The sequence below is a fragment of the Stenella coeruleoalba genome (genome assembly GCF_951394435.1).
Source record: "Stenella coeruleoalba genome assembly, chromosome: 11".
Lineage (NCBI taxonomy): Eukaryota > Metazoa > Chordata > Mammalia > Artiodactyla > Delphinidae > Stenella > Stenella coeruleoalba.
This window is the reverse complement of record NC_137157.1, coordinates 38,932,786-38,958,981: the sequence shown is the minus strand read 5'-3', so window position 1 is coordinate 38,958,981 and position 26,196 is coordinate 38,932,786. Positions and strand designations below refer to the sequence as shown.

General features: G+C 36.1%; 1 protein-coding gene across 4 annotated transcripts in view; it reads right to left on the bottom strand.

Annotated features, from left to right (window-relative positions):
• Positions 1 to 26,196, bottom strand: part of PAWR (pro-apoptotic WT1 regulator) — a 109,533-nt gene that overhangs the window by 35,228 nt on the left and 48,109 nt on the right. For all 4 annotated transcript variants that reach the window (XR_013830587.1, XR_013830588.1, XM_079937827.1 and 1 more), the window contains exon 3: positions 3,743 to 3,874. Coding sequence is in view for 2 of the 4 variants with exons in the window: in XM_079937827.1 (XP_079793953.1) it covers positions 3,743 to 3,874 (132 nt within the window). In the remaining 2 variants the exon portion in view is untranslated. The remainder of the gene's footprint in view (positions 1 to 3,742; positions 3,875 to 26,196) is intronic.

The window sequence follows — 26,196 nt, the reverse complement described above, 5'->3', positions numbered from 1 at the left end:
AAAACATAGCACCAATTTTGTGATATTCCTGACAAAGACATATAACCTGAATCTAATTATAAGTAAATATTAGATAACCCAAACTGAAGGTCACATCACAAAATAAATGACCTATAATCTTAAGAAGTGTTAAGATTAAGAAAGTTAAGGAAAGACTGTATCAGACTGAAGAAGAGATATAGTGACTAAATAGAACATGTGATTCTGAATTAGACCCTCTTGCTATAATTTAAGACATGACTGGGACAACTGGCAAAACTTGATGATGGCTGAATATGTTAGATGGTAAAAGAATGTGTCAATTTTAATTTCCTATTTTTAAGAGGTGCGTTGTGGTTATGTAGGAGATCTTGTTTGTAGAAAACACACAGTGTAGTATTGGGGGTAATAGGGCATCAAGTTAGCAACTTACTCTCAAACATTTTAAGGGAAAAAAATTCTCTGTACAGTACTTGCAACTTTTCAGTAAACTTGAGATTGTTTTAAAAGGCAAATCAATAAATAATCAAAGAAAGGAGAAAAATAAAACTCATAAATGTCCTCTCACAAAATGCCATTATTTACATAAACTGATAAACTTTTCTTCATAAGTAATTTAGGCAATATGTATCAGAAATTTTTAAAATCTTTAAAATGCATTATGGGGAATTCCCTGGCGGTCCAGTCGTTAGGACTCTGTGCTTTCACTGCAGGGGGCACAGGTTCAATCCCTGGGGGAACTAAGATCCCTCAAGCTGCAAGATGCGGCCAAAACATAAATAAATAAAACATTTAAAAATGCTTTATGGCTTTTGGCCCAATAAGTTCATCTCTGGTAATCTGGCCAAAGAAAATAATTCAAAACACAAAAAGCTTATTTAATCTCCACAGATGTTAATTCCAGTATGACTTATAATAGTAAAAACGTTTAACCACTGAGGATTTGTATTAATGGGAAATTTGTGTCACCTATTGCACACATTAAAAAAGAAAATTCTATGCTACTGAAAATAATACACAAAGAGTTTTGAATAACATGAAAAAAAATGTTCATGCTATAACACCTACAAAGAGAATTTTGGCAATACCATCAAAATTACAAATGCACATTCCTTTTCACCCAGAAATTCTAGTGCTAGGGTTTTATCCTACTGATTTACACACACATATGCAAAAGAACATATATTAAAAGGTTTTCACCACCACATTGTTTGTAAAAGCAAAAAATTATATATAACCTAAATGACCATCAACAGAAATTAGTTAGAAAAATTATGATACATATACAAAATAGAATATTCTGTGTTTACAAAAAAATAATAGGGAAGCTCTTTATGTACTCCACAATATTAAATGAAACGAACAGGATGCAAAACAGTGTGCTAAAAATTAGTGAATACATATATAGACATATATATACACACATATAGACATAAATTTGTTTATGGACTACCTCAAGAAGGATCTAGAAGGATGTGCAAGAAAAGAAAGCACTAGTTGCCTCCAAAGAAGGTAACCAGGTAGCTGAGGAAGACTTTTTACCTACACCTTCTTATGCTTTTTCCATTTTTTAGCATGTGATTGTATGCTTCTTTTAAAATTAGTTAAGCCTAAAGTTTAAAATTTAATAAACAGTTCATAAAATACATAAGGAGACCAAACTAGGTAATTTCCCGTCTTTTACATTTTCATTTTTTTCAAATTTTCTAATTGATCATGTATTATTTAATCAGAGAATTAATATATTACTTTAAAAACTGGCATATTATCTAGGGAAAAAACATGGTTAAAAATGTGTAAAATCATAGCTAAAAATATAAGAAAAAAATATAAAGTCTCATTTTTTATTACCACTACTCCATATTATTTGAAAAATGCCAAACAGAAACTTAAAACACTCTAACCTTTCACAGAGTTTACTGTTATGCCAAATTCATGTTCCCATTTCATTCTTCATTTAAAAAAATTTGTTTAACTGATTCACATACATAATGCTAAGAAACAAAATCTCTCTGTCCTATTCAAGAAAAGCCTTAAAACAACCAATGATGCCAATATTTTCTCTCTCTTTTCGTTGTTTTTGAAGTTGGAGTTATAAATAAAATCTATATCTTATCTGAGTAATAGAATATGTGAGTTTAGGTAGTAACTCAGAGAGAGGTCAACTATGTAGACAGAAAAGTTCCTGTTCCCATTCCAACTTCAATGTGGCAATTTGGGATCCACTGGAGAGTTTTTGCCTCACTTTCATCCTAAGCACATAGCCTGGAATATACATACTGAAAACCAAGATCATCAGTGAGTTACATCCTAATTGCTAATGAAACAAACAAATAAACAAAAATGAGAGAAATGAAGGGCAGACCTAGGAAGAGACTAGAAAAGCTACAGGAAAGAAGATAAACTGGATAAGGCAGAAAGCTCCTCAGAGAGCCCAGATCAGCAGAGACTGCTACATATCTGGGTATAAACTTGGAAATAAACTAAACACTAGGCTCCTCAGCTTTGACTGGGTAAGGAACAGAAAGAAATCAGCCCTCTTTCCAAAAGCTGCTGCCTGATGTTAAGTGACATGACCAAGAACTAAAACCAGTTCTAGACTCAATCAAAATGCTATATTGTCTCTATCCCAATAAATTAAGCCTATGTCTTCTCCTGGAATAGGCACAGATTTAATTTCAACTTTGCTGTAATACACAAAAACAAAGGATACAAAGATACTTTAGATTATGAACAGTCACAGAGGTGCTGAGAGAAGCACTGCTGCTTAGCTTACACTATGTTATAATAGGGTATTCTAGCAGTAGCAACTGCAGTACAGGGGCACAGACAAACCCACATTACCATTCTTCGCATCAATGTATCTGCCTCAAAGAGCAGAGGAAAAAGAAGTTTTGCGTTCACATCCAAACCATTTCAAAATATTTTGCCTCTCTCTGCCAAATGCCTTCTATCATAACCTTGCAAATTAATAGACAAGTTTACATTTCATTTTTTTCATCAGTAAAACAGGGAGATATGTGTACTGCTCGGTATCATAATAAAATGCACTTAAAAAGTCAAAGCTGGAACTCTGAAAAGACAACACAGTAGCTTACAATCTCAAAATGTCATCAAATTAATTTAAGCTTAGATTTATCAAGATAATTCCCAAAGTACAGTTTATATGGAATGATTCTGAAGAGTGATTTGCTTTAAACTCAGGCACCCCAATGCCAACAACTCCCAATTTTCTGTGCTACAAGAAGCCAAGATAACAGCTAATTGGAAACTGACTTAAATTTTGTTTTAAAAAGTATTTTATAATTACACAGAAATATGGGTGTTTCTGGCAATTCACAATACTACATGTTGTGTTTTATTATTATGTTGAAACATTTGGCTTGGTAGACACTTGTTATTCAACTCTTTATTTGCTACATAATTCTAATGCAGATATCAGCCTGGAACAGTACTCTCCACTCACTTAAAACTCACTAATCCTTACTTTTTTAAGAGCAAAAGGGTAATTATTTTTCCTGCTCATTTTTACAACAGATACTGTTTAAACCTGCTTAGTCAGTAAATATTCACTGATCAGGAACTAAGGACCAAATACTGCTTACGTCAAAAAGTATTTAGATATAAGGAAAACCACTGGTTAAATCCATTTAAAGTACTTAAATGGAGTTGATGCAACCAAAATGAAACAGGAAAAATTATTAACAGTAACTTAAAAATTGTTAAAATAGCTAGTGACATTCTAGAATTTTTAAATACTCACTTGTAACAGATAGGAACTTCCTGGATCTAATAAGCTTACAGCCTCATTTTGCATCGTGTTCTGTTGTGTAATTGCATCTTCTCGTTTCCGCTCTTTCTGCCCAGCTTCATCATCTTCATATTCATCTAAGCACTGAAAGAAAGAATAGTTTCCATTTTACTTCTATATAATATTAATAAAATGTTTTGATAGTACGTGACGATACATTTGATAGCATTAAGAAATACTAAGCATTCAGAAACTACACAATAAAAGTGTTCCTTTCAACAACTGGTACATTTAATTCCTATAAACTAAATTATCTGCTTAAAATCCAAACCTCCACATTCACACCCTTGTCAACATCTTTCTAGGCTCTAGGCTCTAACTACCAGTGACAAGGTTTGCTTAAAGGTAGGGTTCACTCTTTCTTCATCATTCAATCTTCAAGTAAATGGACTACCTTAAAGCACTTTTTGGAAGGTAACAAAAGACGCACCACACAGACATGGAATGTAGAGTCTAACGGGAAGGGGTGTGTGTCTGTGTGTACATGTGCAGATAACTTAATAATAAAAGCCACTGAAGGTAGGGTGTGTGTGTGTGTGTGTGTGTACGTGCGCACATAACTTAATGTTAAAGGCCATTTTCTACCTTAGTAGCCTATAAGTATCTTCACCTAGGGAGTAAGTCTTCTACAAACACTCTGTAGAAGAATTTACAATTTAAAAAATGCGTTTAATTTGGAATTGCAGATATTAAAAAAAGAAGAATCTCAGATGATGGGAAGAACATATGGAAAAGCTTACATGAAAGGGTGCTGTTTAAAAAACCGAATCACCACCTGTGTTATCTACCCAGACTTTTTACATTAATAAAAAAAAAACAAAACCAACAACCCATAAACAGAAACTAAACTCTATCCATTACACCCACTGTGAAATAGGTCATCTGTTCCTTGTAACTGAACACATTCTTAACCAATACACTGCCTGTGTGTGTTTTGTAAGAGACAAAAAATAAATAATATCTCTGCAGGCACTTTGTAAACACTAAGACACTGACCAAAGCACAGAATAGCAGGAAAGACAACAGTATTTACAAATTGTGCAAAGAGAAAAGAAAGGCTGAAGCCACTGTGCAAACCAAGAAGGATCCCTGGAGCATCTGAAATAGGAGAACACAGAAAATAAGCAGCACATTCAAAGACACAAGGTCCATAGCGGGGAGTATGGAAGAAAGCATCTGTTTGACATGGAGTCTTAAATCAGGATGATGTGGAGGGAAAGCTGGGGGACAGAATGGAAGGGATGAATTAAAGAAACAAGTAGGCTGAGATTCCAGAGAATGTTTAGGGTCTCTCCTGTAATGCAACTAACTATGTGTACAGGTGTCACCTGGCCCTCTTCTCACCCTGTGGGAACTGGGGCTTAGGTAACTGGTACAAGAAAAATGATAACACTGTGGCTACTGCTATTGCTGTGAGGAACAAACTGTTCTTGACTCCCAGGAGACTAGTGTCTTCTGCCAGGATCCATGAAACCAGAGCAGGCTAACTCGTTAGCTTGTAAGCAGGGTAAGATCTCAGATCCTTCAAAGTCCTTGACAGAGGTGAGTATTGGAAAGGCATATGCTCTGATCACAAAGAAATACAGATAATAAATAGCCTAAGAAGTCTAGACTTTTCATTACGTAACACTGAAACATGTTACAGTGCTACAATTCCCTGGAATATAAGTAAAACATGATCAAAACTGATTTGGGGAAAGGAACCTGTATACAGCAATTCAGAGTTCTGATTAACAGGGACCAAAAGTGGAGACTAAACAACATAGTAGGCAATGGGATCCTATGAAAAATGATATATCTGGGAATTCCCTGGCAGTCCAGTGGTTAGGACTCAGCACTTTCGCTGCCGGGGCCTGGGTTTGATCCCTGGTTGGGGAACTAAGATCCCTCAAGCCTCTCAGCATGCCCCCCCCCCCAAAAAAAGATGTATCTTAGGTGGAAACAGAATCAATAAAAGGAATCTAGTAAAGGGTACCAAAGTTTAAGAAATTAGTCCTGATTAGAAAACGAATCTCTCTTAGGACTTTTAAAAAGACTTTCTCAAACCAATAGACAGTATCATGTTTTATGCCAAAATATCAACAAAATTTAAATGCAAAGCCAGACTTAAGACACTGATGTCCACTATCAACAGGGTGGTTACCATCACTCTGGAAGTACTATTTGGTAAAACTAGGGAAGAAGAATAAGAGATTTCAGCATCAGAAAGGCAAATTTTCATCATTTCAAATGATACAAATTTGTCAAAAATATTTTAGAATTACTACAGTTCCTTAAGATGGTTTTTCATTAAGCACACAGAAATAAATAGCTTCTCAGAGTAACATCAATAGCTAGTTAGATTATATAATTTTAAGAGTAACCATAAAAATAAACTAAAAAAACTTTATGAAAAAACTATAAAACTTTACTGAGTGGTATAAATTAAGATCTCTTCTTAAGAAAAAAAAACTAATACTGAAGGTGTCAATATCTGTAAATCAATTCATAAGTTGAATTTATTTGGAAAGTAAGGGTGGATCATCTGGATGCATAATTACATAAAACACCCAGAAAAATTACTTCTTAAAGAGAGTTATGACAGAACACTCACTCTAACTAACATTAAAATGTATAAAACCACAACACCGAAAACTATGTGATAAAGATACTAGAACGGAAAAGAGAGTGGAGTACAGAAATTCTTCAATACATAGTACTGAGACAAGAGTCAGCAAGACTCTAAGACCTAGGAAGAATAAAAAGTGGTCTCATCTAGCCTTCTACTCTGTGAAAGCAATCATTCTCTGGTACCTGGGCTGTAAAAATCCCTGACCGTAGGATCAAATGTCAGTAGCATGAATTCTTAAATCATAGAGTAATATAGACTCACCAGCATTAAAAGAAAGCAGAAAAAATAAACTTCAGTAAATGTTTGCTAAATGAACCAAGATGAGACAAATTAGGGAAATGGACTGTTGCATACCAAGTTAAAATTCTGAATGTTCTTTTTCTTGGCAACACTCTTACACCCACTGACCTGGGAACCTATTTATCACACATACTATCTCTGTGGAGAGTGTGTACATCTTACTTTCCAGGAAGCTTTTAGAATAGGAATTACTTGATGAATCACAATTTCCCTCCAAAGTTCTTCTAGAAACCAGTATAGTTCTTTTAGCAACAAGCATCTTACAAATTCCTTAAACTATCTTACTTAACGGGGGATAACTACACCTGGAGGAACCATTTGGTAGAAATGGTGAGAAATAAGAAAAGACTGAAAGCAAAAAGGAACTGAGTTAATTGACAAAGGTGGGTAAAGACATCTCCTATTCTACTTCTTGTAAAGATTAATAATTTTCTAAGCACAGAAGCTGGCTGGTATCCTCAAGGGAGAGAGAGAGTTGGTCTTTAAATAAGTACTAGCAAAAATAAAACCAAAAAGAACCCTAAATATTTTTTAAAGCTTCTTTCTATGAATTATAAGCTTTTTATCTGGGAGGGGAAAAGATGAGAAGAAAATAGCTACTGATTTTATAGTATACTTACAACAGTAATGTGGGACTGAATCTCCTACCTCTCTTCTCAGCTCTCATTTATAGATAAATGTAATAAACATGTAAAAGTTATTCTCTCCTTTCACACAGATTAGAGAGGAAGTTGCATGGGAACTGAGTTAACAATTATTTGAAACAAACCAAAAAGTCAGATTTTATGAAATGATAATAATAAGCATCACTAATTCTCATCAAGCTCTTTGCTCTTCCCAAAGGTACATTTAGAGTGTTAATATTTTAGCAAATAAAACCTCAGAACAAAAAAGGAAATGTATGATTTTCATTGCTAATAACAAAGTATCAACACTGGAAAAAAAAAAGAAGCTACTCTGAATAATTTTTTATAACATGTAAGATTATTGCTCAGATCTGACAAAGTAACCAAATAAAAAGAAAATGGATTTTTTGTTAAGTCCTATTAGTTAGGATTCAAAAAACTGTACTTCATAGGAGCACAACAGAAAGTTCAGAAATAGATCTAAATAGACAAATTGTGTTTACAATGAAGTAGAAACTCTTACTGGTGGGAAAGAATGGGCTTTTTTTAAAACACATGGTTTGGGGATAACTGGATAACTATGTATTTTTTAATGTGAAATTGGATTTATTCCACATACTAGGATAAATTCCAGTACATCATTAAAAATGAGCAAGGGCTTCCCTGGTGGCGCAGTGGTTGAGAATCCGCCTGACGATGCAGGGGACACGGGTTCGTGCCTGGTCCGGGAAGATCTCACATGCCGCGGAGCGGCTGGGCCCCTGAGCCCAGCGGCCATGCTGGGCCTGTGCGTCTGGAGCCTGTGCTCCTCAACAGGAGAGTCCACAACAGTGAGAGGCCCGCGTACCACAAAAAAAAAAAAAAAAAAAAAAAGAGCAAAAATTTGAACACTCTGCCAAAGAAAATATAGGGGTGACAAATAAATACATGAAAAAAAGGCTCAATATCAGTACTTATTAGGGAAATGCAAATGAAAACCACAATGGGCTATCACTACATACCTACTGGAATAATAAAATTAAATATCGACTAAAATTAAAGTGTTAATGAGGATTTGAAACAACGGAATGTCTCCTATATTGCTGGTAGGAACTAACAGTGGCGTAGTCATACAGGGAAACGCTTGGCAGTTTCTTATAAATTTAAATATATGCTTACCATATGACCCAACAATTCTACTCCTAGTTAGTTACGAAGAGAAATGAAAACATATTCACTCAAATCTTACACAAAAACTTGAACAAAAAAAAAATAAGGGCTTCCCTGGTGGTGCAGTGGTTGAGAGTCCGCCTGCCGATGCAGGGGACACGGGTTCGTGCCCCGGTCTGGGAAGATCCCACATGCCACGGAGCGGCTAGGCCTGTGAGCCACGGCCACTGAGCCTGCGCGTCCAGAGCCTGTGCTCCGCAACGGGAGAGGCCACAGCAGTGAGAGGCCCGCGTACCGCAAAAAAGAAATAAAATTAAAAATAGAATAAAATAAAAATCAGTTTTCATAATAGCCAAAATCTGGAAATAGTCCAAATGCACATCAACTGGTGAACAGATAACCAAGAGTAGTACAGCCATGCAACAGAATATACTCAGTAACAAAAGAATTATGCTAAGACACCAGGAAATGAAGACTATATGCTGTGTGATTCAATTTCTGTAAAATTCTAGAGAAAGCAAAGTCATAGTAACAGAAAGCAGATCAGTGGTTGTCAGAAGCTGTGCCTGAGGGGAGCGGGCTGACTAGAAAGGGGCAGAATGAATGACGGAAGTGTTCTACATCCTGATTCTCATGGTGGTTTGCCCAGTTGTGCATATTTGTCAAAATTCATCAAATCACACTCTTAAGACAGTAGCATATTATTATATGTAAAAGACACCTTAATAAATATGACTTAACAAAGAAAGAAATATCGTGGAGGTACTGAACAAATGAGTTTAAAAAAAAACTGAACCTAAATCTGATTAAGACTCTAGATCCAACTACCAAGTAAAGGGAATAGAGGGAATAGAACAGTATATTAGACAACACCATGGAGATGCAATCATGAAAATCCAGATTGTGGGATATAGAAGACCACAGAGCAAACAGTCATCTGGGGCTACATAAGGTTTGTTGCTTTAAAAAAAAAAAACACTTTAAAAACCATTCTCAGCTCTCCATCATATAGAAATAAGCCTCTGCTGATCCCTGTTATAACTATAAAATACAAATGGCCAGTTCTTACAACTAATAAATTGTAAGAAAGGGATAGAGAGGGAAAAGGAGAAGAGAGCCACAAATTTGAAACTCAAAGGACATATGAATGAATATCAATATATTGACCTCATTTGCATCCTTACTCAAAGAAACTATTTTTTTTTCAAAGAAACTATTTTTAAAATAATCATTTAAGAGACAGTTCGAACAATGATGAAATCTGAAATTAAGTCTAAGGAGTTTCATGAGATTAAGGAACTATATTTAAGGTTTGACAGTGATATTGTTCTTTTGTTTTAAAAAGATTCCTTATATTTTAGAGACATGCTGAAATCTTTAAGAATAAAATAATAAGTCATCTGAGATTTGCTTGAAAATAACATAGGGATAGAATGGGTAGTGCGTGGTGGTATAGGTAAGACAAAACTGGTCAGGAGTTGATCACTGTTGAAGCTGAAGGATGTGGACATGGCGGACTTCACTGCACCATTCTCATGACTTTTATATTTGACCAAAATTCTCACAATAAAGTTCTAAAAGTAGCAATAAAATTTGTGCACTGACTAAGTAACTAGAACTAGGTAAGTATCTTTCCTATGAAGCATAACATTTCTGCCTCTAGAGAACAAAATGGTGGAATATTATTTGAAAACTGTTTTCAAAGAAATGGAAATGTTTGCAATTTAATGTAGAGTGGGGAAAAATACTATGATGAATGATAAAAAGAAAAATATACATTATCTCTAGATTTTCTTTTTTTAAATTTATAACTGTCTATAAGTTATATTTTAGATTAAAAAATATAAGAACTCAGATTTTGGAATCAGAGAGACCTAGATTCAAATCCCACGTTGGTGAATTAAAATAGTAATAGCATCTACTAGTAACTGAATATTTTCTAGGTGTGTAGAGAGCACTGTTAAGCTCTAACATCTAGTATTTCAAATACAGGTAATTTTCACAAAAACCTTAGGAGGTGGGTACTACTTTATATAAGAGGGATGTGAGGATTAGAATTAAGTAACAGGACACAAAGTTGTTGAGGGGTACCGTCAGAACTCCAACCCAAGCAGCCTAACTACAAACCTCAACCTCAATTTTCCAACTACCAGTTGTAACCTATTCATCTGTCACGAAATCCATTTAGTGCTCTGCAACCCAGAGTTTATTTGAAGAAAAAGAAAAGGAACAGAACAGAAAATATCAGTGAGCACTTTTCTGTGAAACTTTGGTTTCACGTTATCTCGTGAGGGTCCTGGATCACTTTGCAGAACACAGAATTACTGGAAGTTACAGGAAAAAAAAGAGTGGTTATGAGTTGACTATTGTTGTAGCTGGATGACAGTTATATAAGGGGGGTTCATTTACTCTGTATTAGCTCTGTGTATGTTACCTTTTTTTCCCCCCATTTTTAAAGGGACTTTTAGGTTCTACCAGGTCTCACTTCCATGTTTATTTCAGTCACTGACAGCAGACCAAACTTCCCCAGGTCTCACCCATTCACTTGTACAGACTCTCATTTCCATACCACTCTGTACGGTCCCTAATCTGACCCAATCCTGTGTCCTTCCTCTCCCTTCCAAATCATTCCTCTGTGCGCCCTCTGGAATTCCTGCTGATTAACATTTTGCTTTCCTCAGCTACAGGATGAAACCTAGTTGGCTCCCTGAAAAAGCCCTTTCCCCTGTAGCTCAGTCAACTGGAAGCTATTTGTTTTTGAAGTTCTTTCATACCTTTGGGCCTGGTGGTAGGATTAGTGTATTCTCTGACTACCTCTCTGGAGCAAGTATCTCCTTTGGCCACAATGCTCTAGGCCAATGATTCTTATTCAGTCAATACCACTCCCTAAAAGGCATGGAATTTTGTGGTGGCATTTTTGGTCATATTGATGACTAAGAAATATTACTTGTTTATGGATTGGAAGCATGAAATGGATATCTTGCATTTGAAAAATTAGTCCCTCTAAGATAGAACTGACCCACGTCCCATCCAAATGTAAAATGTAATACCAAAAAGTCATGCGGTGAAAAATCTATTTATAATTATCTGAACCTAAACATATTTTACGGGGTGGTGGTGCGGGGGGGCGGGGGGATGGGGGAGTGGAGGTTCCAGAGTTTTAAAATACATACAGATTTTTCCAGGAAGACAACTACCCTTTAAATCCAGAGAACATGATATTTCATTTGTTAGTAGCCTTATTTTTTTAAAGTTGCTCAACATTTTGGAAAAGATCGCTGACAGCAAAACTATTTGTGGTATTTGACTCACTAATAAAGCACACTTTTATCAGTCCAAAAAAAGGTTTTTAATAATCAACATTTTATAAGTTCATAGACTAAAATAACTAAACAGGATCCATTTCATGGTAGCTTTTCCCTATTAATTTGAAAAAGCAGAACTCCACAAAATTCAGGAATCCAGAAAAAGCAACCAACATACCATTTGCCTACTTTAAACACAACTTGTATTAACATTTTTAAATGCTTCTAATATATGGAGAAGAGCATATTCAATAGAACTTTTTACTTAATAAGAATTCTTCGACAGTAAGTAAGCCTCAACAATCACTCATAACTATTATTTATCTGAAACTATGCACACACAACTAAAGAAAATACAATTTTAAAAAATATTTCAAATGCATTAAAAATTGTTAAAAATAATTTTTAATAAAATAAATGCTGAAGCCAAGTTTTGACACTTTCATAACTAGAATAAATTGTGTGGTATACTATCTAGTTCTTGGAAGAGCTCAGCTAGAGATTGCTTCACATTCCTTTTTCTTTTTTCACATTTGTTCCCTTTCATAAGTGAGGAGTCTTACAAATGAATTAAACAATTCATTCATCTCCAAACACTATTAACAATAGTTCTTAAAATCCATTCAAAAATACTAGTCCCCTTAATTTTCAGAATCCCTCCCCAAAAGTGTAATATCATGTTCTTCTTCCCAAATGCCTGTCTCTGTAACCTATGAACACCTGATCTTAATATAAGGAATCCACACAAATTCCTTAGGTGTTTCAGTTTTTCAGTAAATTTTTGCAAAGTATAATTGCTTCTCTATAAAACTCTAACACTAGGGAATAGCACAATATTTTCAACATATGAATCAGAATGAGGAACAGAATTACAATAGAACTAAACAGCCAAGTAAGTTTAATTGTATTTATGTACAATAAATCATATAAATGTGGCTCTAAAAGCATGCTGATTTCCCTTTGCATTTTAAGCAATCTTAGCAAGGCTTTTAGGGAAGAGAAAAAAAACTATACAGCTCCAGGAGAGGGAAAAAAAGTCTGTATTCGGGATCACACAGTTACAAACCATGAATGTGGATAAGTGCCTGTACTTTCCAAAACGAAAAGTTACTGTGTCCGTGAAAGGTATTAGGGGAGCTAAGCTAGATTCCACTCGTTTTCTTCAGAGAGACCATGCCATCCTATCAGTACTACTGCTGCTTCATCTGCCTCCCACTCTGGTAACACCCCTTTTCATCCTCCATTAGTCCTTTATCTAGCATATACCACTCTGTCATCATTCAACCTCTGCCAAGCTATTCCTTCCCTTCCCTCCCTGTTCCTAAGCCAAGAGGTTTCTTTTAAAATGGTTAAACAAAAGGAACTTTACAACATTAACAAAAAGAAGAGTAAGATCAAATTAATAAGCATCTTTATGTGAAAAGAACTGAGCAAAATAAACAAATGACTGCTCTCCTCTCATTAGATAGCTGAAAAAGCCACATATATAACACAATGCTTAAAAACTGCCACACACACACAGCCTTAAGCTAGAAAGTTTGGAAACTAAGTGGGATAAATTATAATGTATGGGGCTTCCCTGGTGGCGCAGTGGTTAAGAATCTGCCTGCCAATGCACGGGACAAGGGTTCGAGCCCTGGTCCGGGAAGATCCCACATGCCACGGAGCAACTAAGCCCGTGCGCCACAACTACTGAAGCCTGCACTCCAGAGACCGTGCTCCGCATCGAGAAGCCAACGCAATGAGAAGCCCGTGCACCACAACAAAGAGTAGCCCCCACTCTCAGCAACTATAGAAAACCCGCCTGCAGCAGCAAAGACCCAATGCAGCCAAAAATTAAATAATAAATAAATAATTTTTAAAATAAAATAGAATGTATGAATTTTTCAGACTAATTATTAAACATCCTGATTAACTTTGTAAATTAGCAATGAATTTCATCTATCATACTGAATTAGGCTTTCTAACAACTTGCTAATATATTGATACTAATATAAGTACTTTGATTTCATGGATTTAAAAGCTGAGTTTGCACGAAGGTTAGCATTTTAGACAAAAATGAAATCTTATCTGTAAAGAATCTGAAAATATAACACTCCAAAAAAACAGGAAATGAAAACAGAATTTCATCCTTCCATAATTTTAAAGTACCTTCCCCACCTTAAATTCTACACCAATACTATCAGATATGACTCAGCCATGGACAATCCAACCTCGTGCTGGGATCCCATCAGATCTCAGGGCTAAGCAGTGTCAAGTTCTCTAAAGAGCAACAATATTCATGATTAGAGAGGCAGGCAGCATTCTCACTTTCAGCAATCTCAACAACAACAATAACTTAAAAACTACAGTTGGGTACTTTTTATTTAAACAGAAAATGAGATTTTCCTAATTACAAAATTAATGTACATTACAAGAAAACTTTTAAAATACAGAAAAGAAGAAATTAAAAATCATCCTTTATCTTAAAATAAACAACTGTCATCACTTTGGTACAAATCATTCTAGTACAACTTTTTCTTTCTTTTTTTTAAAATCCATATAATTGTAGGCATCCTGTTTTGAGATCTATTTACATGGCCTCTTCATTTTCAACAAAAATTTTAGTAGTTGCATAGTATGATACTAGATTTGTTTAATCAGATCTGTGTTGTAGGACATATAAGCTAAATAGCCTTTCATATAAATGTGTGTGCCTATCTCTAATTTTTATGGCTCTATAAACATGCTGCCAAATTTTCCTCCAAGAAGGTTAATGTTGTCTCACCCTTATTACTGTTTTAACCCTCTCCGAACATGTTAGGCAAATAATGGTTTCACTGAATCCTAGGTGAGCAGGATGAACTTGTGCTCTCTTTTTATTGGCTTTATGTATTTCTTTATGTATCTTCACTTTCTTCACTGATATCCTCTCTCAATTTTTATACTGGTTTATTCATTTCCTTAGTATGTCCAAAAGCTCTTCATATAGTAAGATGGTAACCTTTATCGTCAATTTTTTTTTCTAGCTCACCTTTTAATTCTGTTTAAGTTTTCCTTCTGAGATTTACTCCCTGTGGTTTTATGTTAAGAAAATGTTTTTCTTACTTTAAGATCTAATAAACAAGGACTTCCCTGGTGGCCCAGCAGTTAAGACTCTGCACTTCCATTGCAGGAGGCGCACGTTCGATCCCTGGTGGGGAAACTAAGATCCCACATGCCGCTTGGTGCAGCCAAACAAAAAAGTCCATGAATTCCAAAGTTCATGAATTCTGGAATTTGTGGATATTCCTATTTTTAAAAAATCTAATAAACACACATACTTTCTAACTTTTACCATCTCACTTTTTTAAACTTTTTAACTCATCTCATATTTAATTTCTTGTATAGGGAGTGAGTTTGGAATCTAATGATTTTTTTAGGGTAAGCCATTGTTCTAGCCACAGAAATGGACTAACCCAGAACTGCAACACTGGCGGGAGGCTGTATGAGTAACAGCCCTGGGAGGAGCTCAGCAACCCCTCCAGGTTCACACCTAGGGGCTCTTAAGCAACCCCTATCTCCTCACCACTGATTCAAAATGCCATCTTTATATTTTTATATATGGCTATGTTTTAGCTTTCTATTCTGTTCCATTGATCTATTTACGTTAATGCTCAAATCATATTATTTTTATCATTAAAAGTTAATAGTATCTAGTAGTATCTAACAGTTTCCTTGATTATTATTCATTATTCAACTCTCTTGGCTATTCCCAGATGACAAATTCTCCTGGTACAATGGAATAATTATTTCAGTACATTTGAAATAATGTATAAATTATTTGGAGAAGTCTACCGACAACATTAATTAGCTGTGTGATCTTCTAAAATGGGAACAGCAGTACCGACATAACAAGTTTGTGCAATAAGTTAGAACTAAGGAAATGAAAGTAGATATGGACTGTGGACAGACATAGCAAACAGCAGTGGAATCTGAACGGACTGAGAGAGTCCAAGCAGTAAGCAGCAGTAACAAGATGACTCTTAGTTTTCTAGTTCATGGTATCATTCTTGCACGCAGATAATTTAGAGAGGAGAAACAATGAGGTCTTTGGTGTTGAGTATTTGGAATATTTGTGTGATATAAACAAATAATTCAAGGAAAGGAAGGACCAAGGTAGAGATCAAAGGCTAAACCTTTTCTAGTAAAACTCTCAAGATGGCTCTAAATGTAGGTAAATTGGACGACACAGGCAAACAAAAATTGAGAGAGCTCTGACAGAGGGTTCTCGAACTTCTCTGAGAAGTAACTGTGCTTTTTTGCTGACAAACATGGGTAAAAGTTTAGGATAAGGTAGTGGGGTGTAGGTTGATTAAAAGTTTAGAATACATATTTGTAGGAAATATGAAACTGAGTGAAAATAAAAGTATGTAAATGATTTCCAGACAAGTGCTGAGGGTCCAGCTCAGAAGGAAAACCCTAAGACTTCAAAATGGCATCCATCTCTAATATCAGCTGTTATTAATTTAAAGCTCATTACTGCTGTGAGTCCAACTCTAGTAGAGAAACTTATTTATAAATATTTTCAGCAAGTTGTCTAATTATTTTTGGAATGAGTAAGGAGGAGGGTCTCCCCATATCCCTAACTGTTCAAACAGGTAACTCAGAAGCAAGTCTTGACCAGCGAGATATTAATTGTGCGATTATACTTGAACATAAAAACTTTGTTAGGGCTTCCCTGGTGGCGCAGTGGTTGAGCGTCCGCCTGCCGATGCAGGGGACACAGGTTCGTGCCCCGGTCCGGGAAGATCCCACATGCCGCGGAGCAGCTGGGCCAGTGAGCCATGGCCGCTGAGCCTGCGCGTCCGGAGCCTGTGCTCCGCAACGGGAGAGACCACAACAGTGAGAAGCCCGCGTACCGCAAAACAAACAAAAAAAACTTTGTTAATATCATTTTCCATCAATATCTGACTTTCCCCCACTAGACTCCAGAACCACACTGATTTTAGATGAAAATTCTTTCTATGGTTTTATATTATACTTTCTTTTATTATCTACAACCCAGGTCTCAACCTAATTATATTTGTTTTAATGCTTAGCAATCCCAAGTACTAGGCTTGGGTATTTACAACATAAAATTTCCTCAACATGAGTCACACAAACAATGCTAGGGAAACAAACTAGGCACTAGTGTAAGGAAAGAGACTATCTTCAGAACGAACTACCAAAAGAGACAAATGTGTAAAATATCTTCTATCTTAGATGTATCAATGATGGCTCTTAAATAAGCATAGTGCTGAGGTTGGAAAAATAAACATCACACTCCTAAGCTTAACGGCTCACAAATTATTGATTATACTCCTAGAGACTCAATGAGTAATCAAAGAAAACAACCCAAAATACCTATATTTAGCTTTCAACCATTATCAGGTTTAAACAATCCAGTATTCACAGCCTTTCTTCAACTACATCCAATGATGCAAATCTAATCCCATGATTGTTATTCTTCAACTTCCTAGATGTCTGGGCAATATATGTAACTGCTCTATGCTTCAGGTTTTTTTTTAAATCCGTAAAATGGGGATGACAGCAATAATTATGTCCCATAAAATTTTAAGGATTAAAGGAAATCATGTATGCAAAAAGCTAAGAACAGTGATGCACACAGCAACTTAGTAAATGTTTTATTATCATCATTATAACTCCCATCAATGAACACTCAGATGTACAAGTAAACATGATAATAATAACACCAGCTAACTTTTACCAGACACAATGTACTAGGCGTTATTCTAATACTTTATTTGGATCATTTCATTTAATCCTCACAGGTAGGTACTAGTATAGATTCCTTTGGTCAATGCTGTTTCAACTGGAATTGCTTTCTCCTTACTCCTCTGTGCTAATCCAACCACAAGTATCCAATTCTTCCACTGAGTAGGCACTTTGTATTTACTGAATATTTATTTATTGAATGAAACCTTGTCTGATTATTCCAAATGTAAAAAATCAGATTATAAATTCTCCATTTCTTAATTTTTAACTCATTCCAGTTCTTGATTACATATTATATAGCACTGGTCCCTTTTCTTTCGTTTCTTTCTTTCTTTTCCTTCCTTCCTTCCTTTATGGCTACGTTGGGTCTTTGTTGCTGCTTGCAGGCTTTCTCTAGTTGCAGCGAGCGGGGGCTATTCTTCGTTGTGGTGCATGGGCTTCTCCTTGCGGTGGCTTCTCTTCTTGTGGAGCACAGGCTCTAGGCACGTGGGCTCAGTAGCTGTGGCTCACAGGCTCTAGAACACAGGCTCAGTAGTTGTGGTGCACAGGCTTAGTTGCTCCGTGGCATGTGGGATCTTCCCGGACCAAGGCTCCAACCCATGCCCCCTGCATTGGCAGGCTGATTCTTAACCACTGCGCCACCAGGGAAGTCCCTGGTCCCTTCTTTTACGTTGCAAATTCTACCTACTTAATTAGGTTTCAAGGTTCCCAAAGGCAGAAACCTCATCCAGTATTATTTCTGGATCCTTCAGTTTCTTGTCAGTAACACCTACACAATGGGAACTTAATAAACAAACGCAAATTCCCTAATTTAATATTTCCTGACTGTCCTATATAAATTTTAAATAATTTTAACAGCATATTTATTCACTTTTATTCAAAAACATTCCTTCTGCTTAAAAAATACAGTTTGAAAAATCCTCATGTACACAGAAATAATATCTGGTAACTACCTCCCATTTTATCCCAGTCAATTTCATTATAGATTCTAACGAGAAATACAGGATTTTCAAGAACTCTCATACACAGCATACTTTAAGAAACACTATATAAATGCAGTAAAGCCTCGTTTCTTCAGCAATAAACAAGCAAAACTTCCCTCTTATATAATGAATGTGGATCACTTTCAGCCTCAAACCCCTCCCCCCTCAAAGAATGAAAAGCAGTAATTAATAAATTCAGAGGACCTGAAACTAAGTCAAGTCTAAAAGGATTGCAGGCAGAAGCCCTGAAACTTTTAAAATAAGTTACCTTACTAGTTTTTGTGGAAATGTTTATTTATAAAAACACTCAGAATTTCCTATAGTCAAACCACCTATTGAGATTTTAGGCAGCAGGGAGAGAGAAGATTATAGAACAGAAGGCAATCTACCACACGTTGAGATTTCCCCAATGTAACACACATTTTCTGAGAATTCAGAAATATTTGCATAAACATAATGACAGAATAATTTGTATACATACTTGAACAAAAAGAATGATAGCACCGAATCCTTTGAAAATGAGCAATTATCCTGGAATCTCTTTTATGCTTAGAGAAACAAAACCACCAAACAGCTTCTGTCTCCTTTCACCAATGGTCAGTAGTACTAAAAAGAAATAACTAAATAAGGAAAGGTTATCGGAAAAGGGATCCTAGAGAAGAATACGTGGAGACTCATAATTTTGCTAAGGTGTCCACATGCACAGCTAAAGCTCTGTAGAGTTCCTATGGACGACATACCTTTCTGGTCTAATGTCTGTAAACTTCATTTTCAGTCCTCTTTCCCCCTTAGGAACATTTGTCTAGCCCCTCTCAAGAAGCTTTACATTTCTGTTTAAATTTCCTCGTCCCCTATGCATATCCTCTCATCCCCCAGATAGTCAATCTGAAAGTAATTTAATTTAAACTTATCATACAAATCATTCATACTAATATATACTTCCATTTTTAAGAACAGTTCCTCTCACAGAAAAATAAAAAGTTTTGTCTATATTAAAAAAAAAATTAAAACCGATCTTGAATGTAAGCTAGCACTTAACACAGAGGCTGGCACACTACCAGTACTTGAATATTAAATAAATGAATGAACAACTTAACAAGTAAACTAATTAATCTACTTGAGCATAGCATGCTCCGCACCCAACAAGGGTCTTTCCTTAGCACTCCCTTAGTCTTAAATCTTTCACTTCTCTCCCATCCCTTGGCCCAAGAATCAAGGACTCAGTTCTATTATATGCTGTACCTTCTCCCTTTATCCCAGGCTTCCAATCATAAAATGAGCCAAGTAAGCAATCCAACCTGTACGACCACAAAATTCCAACTTCTCAAGCTCTTTAATACTTTGGGTATACACATTTTGGGTATGAAGAAGAGAAAGGAACTAGGAGAGAACTGATCAGCTGGGAGGACAGGGATGCAGCTTAAAAAAAATCAATTCTGGAATGGTTTGATGGGTGGGACTCTTTGAATAAGAGTTTGTAAGTATTATGTGTATGTGCATCTAAGAGTGAGGTTAGGGGAAATAACTAAATTGTACTGGCAGTGGCTAGATAAAGGTAGTAAAAAGAGAACTAAAAATGTAATTTCAATTTTGTCTAAGTACCATATAACACCCATCTTTAAATGATGGGTTCGTTTTGCTTTAACTTTCATTATATAACGAACTCTATTTGTGCCCTTAATTCTCAGATTTACTGATTATACAAAGGAAGTTAACCGAAATTTTTTAAATGTTTTTAGAGAGAATACTATTGATGTTAATTCAAATATAATAATGACAAGAACACTAACAATTATACAGCACTTATGTGCCAGGCACTGTTCTACTTCTTTTCAGAGCAAAATTCTTTTAACCTACACAACCACCCTATGAGATAGGCACTATTATTATCCTTACTTTACAAATTTGGAAGCAGTTAAGCAACCTGCCTAAAGTCACACACCTAAAAAGTGATGGAACTGTTATTTAAACTCAGACAATCTGGCTGCAGAGTCTAGGCTCTTAACCACTAGGCTATATTTACTATTCTGGGGTGATGTAGCTTGTTCTCTACTTTCACTGTTAAAAAAAAAAAAGGTCTCAAATACAGCAGATATTTTATACAATGCTTATTAACAGGATTAAGAAAGTCTAATGATTTACCAAGGGACTCTGCATAACAACTCCTTTCCTGAGCATTTTAAGGAATCATAAACATTCATTTACCTCAGATGCTACAGGACGAATCTAGGGTGGGGGGCAGATAATCAGAAAAATATATTTCATTGAATCTAAAGATGCCATTGACTGAAAACATACCATTATTTTATGTGCCACTGAGAAAGAAAATTCTGCCAAACTATAATACACCATTAGTTTAAAACATACTCTTAAATGAAAAGTGAACAAAGTATAACTAAGCCAATGAACTACAGTCACTTATCAAGGGCACTTTTAATACATGGTTGCATAAAAGATGAGACCATGTAAAAGACTATTAGCATTTCTTGAAATCTGCTGTATCATTCTGGGAATCCACATATTTGGAAGAACTTAAAAACATGAGAACAACATATGATTAGAGCTTAAGTTGTGGTTGTAGAGAACATCAGGACAACATGATAAACTGGTTTACCAAACATATGCTTAGGTCAGGGCATATGTATTAGTTTGTTGGGGCTGCCATAATAAAACACCACAGACTGGATAGCTTAAACAACAGCAATTTATTTTCTCACAGTTCTGGAGGCTGGAAGTCCAAGAACAAGGTATCAGCAGGTTTGGTTTCTACTGAGGCCTCTCTTTGGTTTGCAGACAGCTGCATTCTCACTGTGTCCTCTCATGGCCTTTTCTCTGTGTGTTTTCAGCCCTGGTGTCTCTTTCTCTTCTTAGAAGGACACCAAACATACTGGATTAACACCTCACTCTAACAATCTCATTCAACCTTAATTATATCCTTAAAGGTCCTATCTCCAAATACAGTCATATTGGGGGTTAGAGCTTCAACGGACAAATTTGTGAGGGGGATACAAAATTCAGTCCTTAACAACATATAATAGCTGATCTTAGTGGAACCCATTCCTGGAATACAAAACATCCTATCTGTTATAGCAAGATACTACTGAGGTAATAGTACTCAACACAAGTCATTTCTACATTAGGATCAACAACTCAAACAAACAAACAGAATAGCTCTTCATTTGAGACTAAAATAATTTACTCTATGGGATTTTAGAAAATTGTTTAAGCTCTATAAAGTGTCCTTATTTTTGGTTTTTGCTACATTCTTGTATTAGAATCAATTCACATTTTATATTACAAAGGAAAATCTTGCTTTCAGGCAATTTTTGCACACTATTCTCTATATTACTTAAGAATTAGAGCCACTATTTACCTTTGACTCACTGGCACCTTACAAAGCGCCTAGCATATAGTAGCGACTCAACAAATATCAGAGGTAGGAAGAGTAGAAGGAAAGAAGGAAGAAAGTAAGTTAGATAATTATCAATTTAGGGTACAGTACTCTAAATTCTTATCTGCTTTCAGTTTTGTACCCTCCGGATTCCTTGAACCAAAATGCTTAACATTCAAAAAACGTATAAAGATAACGGCAAGTTTAAGGTCTAACACAGACTTCAGCTGATTCTTAGCTTCATGTCACAGTTCATAAAAGTAGAAAGCAAGCAAATCTTACGAACAATGTCCAGCCCCCCCGAATGAGCGTTTAAATGCTATTTGAAAGCAGAAACAGACACAGTTCAAAAGACCTTTCAGAGCTCATGGGCCTATGTAATTGCCAGGAAGTCTACTAGTTCAAAAGCTGGCTTTTGAAGTCAGCTGATTCTACAGTTTCAACGAGAAATTTTTACATTTTATCCCCCCCCAAAAAAAGGCCTTCATAAAACACAGCATTTACATATAATACCTACTCTAAACCCTAGATATTCAGAAACCATCCACTGAGTAGTCAACTCATTTAGTATTTATCATCTACATTCTCTTGTGGCTCCAAATCTACAAGGGAGAAGTGGAAGCATAGAGTAAGCTAGATCTATATGAAAGAAATATTCTTAAATACTCTGCTATTTTCAACTGTCAAGGAATATCAAAAGGAAAGCAAGGGGCTTCCCTGGTGGCGCAGTGGTTGAGAGTCCGCCTGCCAATGCAGCGGACGCGGGTTCGTGCCCCGGTCCGGGAGGATCCCACATGCCGCGGAGCGTCTGGGCCCGTGAGCCGTGGCCGCTGGGCCTGCGCATCCGGAGCCTGTGCTCCGCAATGGGATAGGCCACAGCAGTGAGAGACCCGCGTACCGCAAAAAAAGAAAAAAAAAAGGAAAGCAATATTTAAATGTTTCATTGCGGTCTTAACCATATGAAAAATATTTCAATCGCACTGGACTGAATAACAGATAACATAAACAAAGGTGGACCATTTTTGGTCTACTATTTGATGTGCCCACGCTTCTCTATAAATTTAGACGATTGAGTATGAAAGCAAATGTTAAGGTAATAACACTACTTTAATTTGACACATCTGAATTAATGAACATGAACAAACAATAGTTACTTACTATTTAGAAAGGAAAACATTCCTTCAGTACAAACATGTATATGGTTTCTTTTCTTTATAATTGAAATTTAACATATGTTTAAATTGCCAAAATCCCATATCACTCAGTTTCAGTTTATTTTAAAAGGATCCAAAGTTCTTGATCTCATACATCAGAAGAAATGAACAAGACTTTTATAATGAGAGAGAAAACAAAATGACTATAGTAAACAATAAGTTCATTTTGTCTTAATTCTCATTTACTGAAAAATGCTCTTGTGTAGCCTACTTTTCAAAGCCTTTTAAAGAATGATAATAATATGCCTTTCCCATTACATAATTCAGATCAAATTCTATGCCTAACAATTACAAGCATAAAGTATTCATTTACATACCTTCCTTCAGTGTTCAGAATGCATTTATTATTGACCAAATCACTTACATAAGAGATTTAAGTAGGACACTAGGTAACAAAAATTCCATTTCTCCTTGCCTTAGTTGTTTTCTTATTCCCTTTATCAAATAACTGGTATTTCAATAGTGCCCTTCTTCAGAAAGTTTAAAAAAACAACTTTTACCTACAACAATGATTCATGTTTTGTGAGCAAAGAGAGGAAGCTTTGTATTTTTGTTATTTTTATCTGTAAATATATTTTCCCTTTAATGATCAGAAACCTAAGGTAAAGAAAATACAACTTATGTGAAGTCTAAACTGAAACTAGGATTTCAAATTGAAACTTACATTTCAAATAAATTTGAGTTTATACATTCTATCCCTAATAGTTCTTAAATAAGGATGATGGTTTCCAAACAGTACACCAAGGTAGAGTGAACTCAGAGGCTCCTCCAACGGAAACAAATAATTTTTGATATCTGTGGAACACTGCATGAGCCACTAGGCTCAAGGCAGTTCAGTTTCAAAATCAGATCCTACTGCATTCCTTTATACGCACTCATTATCTTCGCAAGACTAAGTCTCTGCAACTAAATTTTAAAATTTTCAAAAAGAGAAAAAAAAAATGGCCAAAACAAAAAATAAATGTGGAATACAAAATGAAGAGTAGAAGTTCCCATTGATTCCATTCCAAGTTTTATGAAGTTGCATAGTATAAACTGTACACATCCCATTAGAAAAAAATTGTAGCTACTTAAGAATAAAATTAAAATATTTCTTGGGGAATTCCCTGGCAGTCCAGTGGTTAGGACTATGCGCTTCCACTGGAGGGGGCACGTGTTCGATCTCTGCTCAGGAAACTAAGATTCCACATGTGGCGTGGTGTAGCCAAAAAAAAAAAAAATTTCTTCAAAGAAGGAAGTCAAAGGGACTTCCCTGGTGGCACAGTGGTTAAGAATCCACCTGCCAATGCAGGGGACACGGGTTCAAGCCCTGGTCCGGGAAGATCTCACATGCCGCAGAGCAACTAAACCCATGCACCAAAACTACTGAGCCTGCAAGCCACAACTACTGAGCCCACGTGCCACAACTACTAAAGCCCGTGCGCATAGGGCCCGTGCTCCGCAACAAGAGAAGCCACTGCAATGAGAAGCCTGCGCACCGCAACCAAGAGTAGCCCCTGCTCACCACAACTAGAGAAAGTCCGCGCGCAGCAACGAAGACCCAACGCAGCCAAAAATAAATAAATAAATTTATTTTAAAAAAGAAAGTCAAAGAATTCATATGTGTTATTTATTCAAGTTGTTAGAACATACTTAAGTCGTTTAGACCTAAGTAAATGGAGTTATTTGGTATTTCTTTGGATCGAAGGGCATCATGAAGGAATTACTGGCACGCTAAGGGTGTGGTGAATTGAGAAAGTTTGGGAACCTTTTGATAAGAGTATAAAATGAAATGCCACTGGGACTGTTACTAAACTTAACGAAACATTAAGTGACTACATTATCCTCAAAAGACCATATATAAAAGTTACTGTGTAGGCTCTAATAACTCTATTTACAAATGTCTGAAGTCATCACCTTTTCAAAGAACATTCTCCACCCCTCCCTCTTGTTTAACTGAAGTCCAGCTCTTACCTAAAGTCCAGTCCCTCTTCAGCTGTCTCTGGGGTAAAATACTCCTCAGTCCTCATTTGGGCTGGCACAAATTCATCTTCCTTTTTCCATACTTAGGAAAAAGAGCTACATAGTATTCTTATGATAAAGGCCGAACTTCTTCAACAAATTCTCATGGGTCTTGGTAACAATATATATACACAGTACCAATATTAATATTATACAAAATTCTCCAAAATACTTTCAGAGCCATATCCTGAAATATCAATATCCTCATTATGCCAACAATAGTGCTTCTCTGTATAATTTGAAGGCACACGAAGTCAGCTCAATGTTGATCTGGTTATAGCAATTCAAAGAGCTTTCAGTAGTACCAAGCGCAGGATCTCAATTAAGAACAAGTGGGTAGCAGTCAAGTTCCGCTACCGTTAACTTTAAGCAAGTCCCTCTACCTCCTGAGTCCCAGTCTCCTCAACCATAAATAGGGTCATTTATTTATATAACAATATTTAGGAATGTTCAAATGAAATTATGCTTATTAAGCACTTCATAACATATTACTTATTATACAAACAAATGGATCCATCATTCTTCCAAATATATACATGCAAAGCACCGTATTAGCAAATAGCGACAGAGCAAAACACAAGACAAAAAAATCCTCTCCTCATGGAACTTAGATTCTAGTTGGAAATAATATATTTAATCTCAGCTCCCTTCCACTAAAATGACAACAAAGACATGTTAAAAAGATATTAGCACATATCAACAAAACTTGAGACAGAAGAGTGAGCGATGACGGCTAAATTCTGTCTATAAAAAGTAGATGGGGACTTGCCTGGTGGCCAGTGGTTAAGAATCCGCCTGCCAATGCAGGGGACACGGGTTCAAGCCCTGGTCCAGGAGGATCCCACATGCCACAGAGCAACTAAGCCCGTGCACCACAACTACTGAGCCCGCGTGCCACAACTACTGAGGCCTGCGCGCCTAGAGCCCGTGCTCCGCAACAAGAGGCCACTGCAATGAGAAGCCCGCGCACCACAACGAAGAGTAGCCCCCACTCACCACAACTAGAGAAAGCCGGCGTGGCAACGAAGATGGAACTCAGCCAAAAATAAATTAATTAACTTAAAAAAAAAAAGAGTAGATGAACAATTGC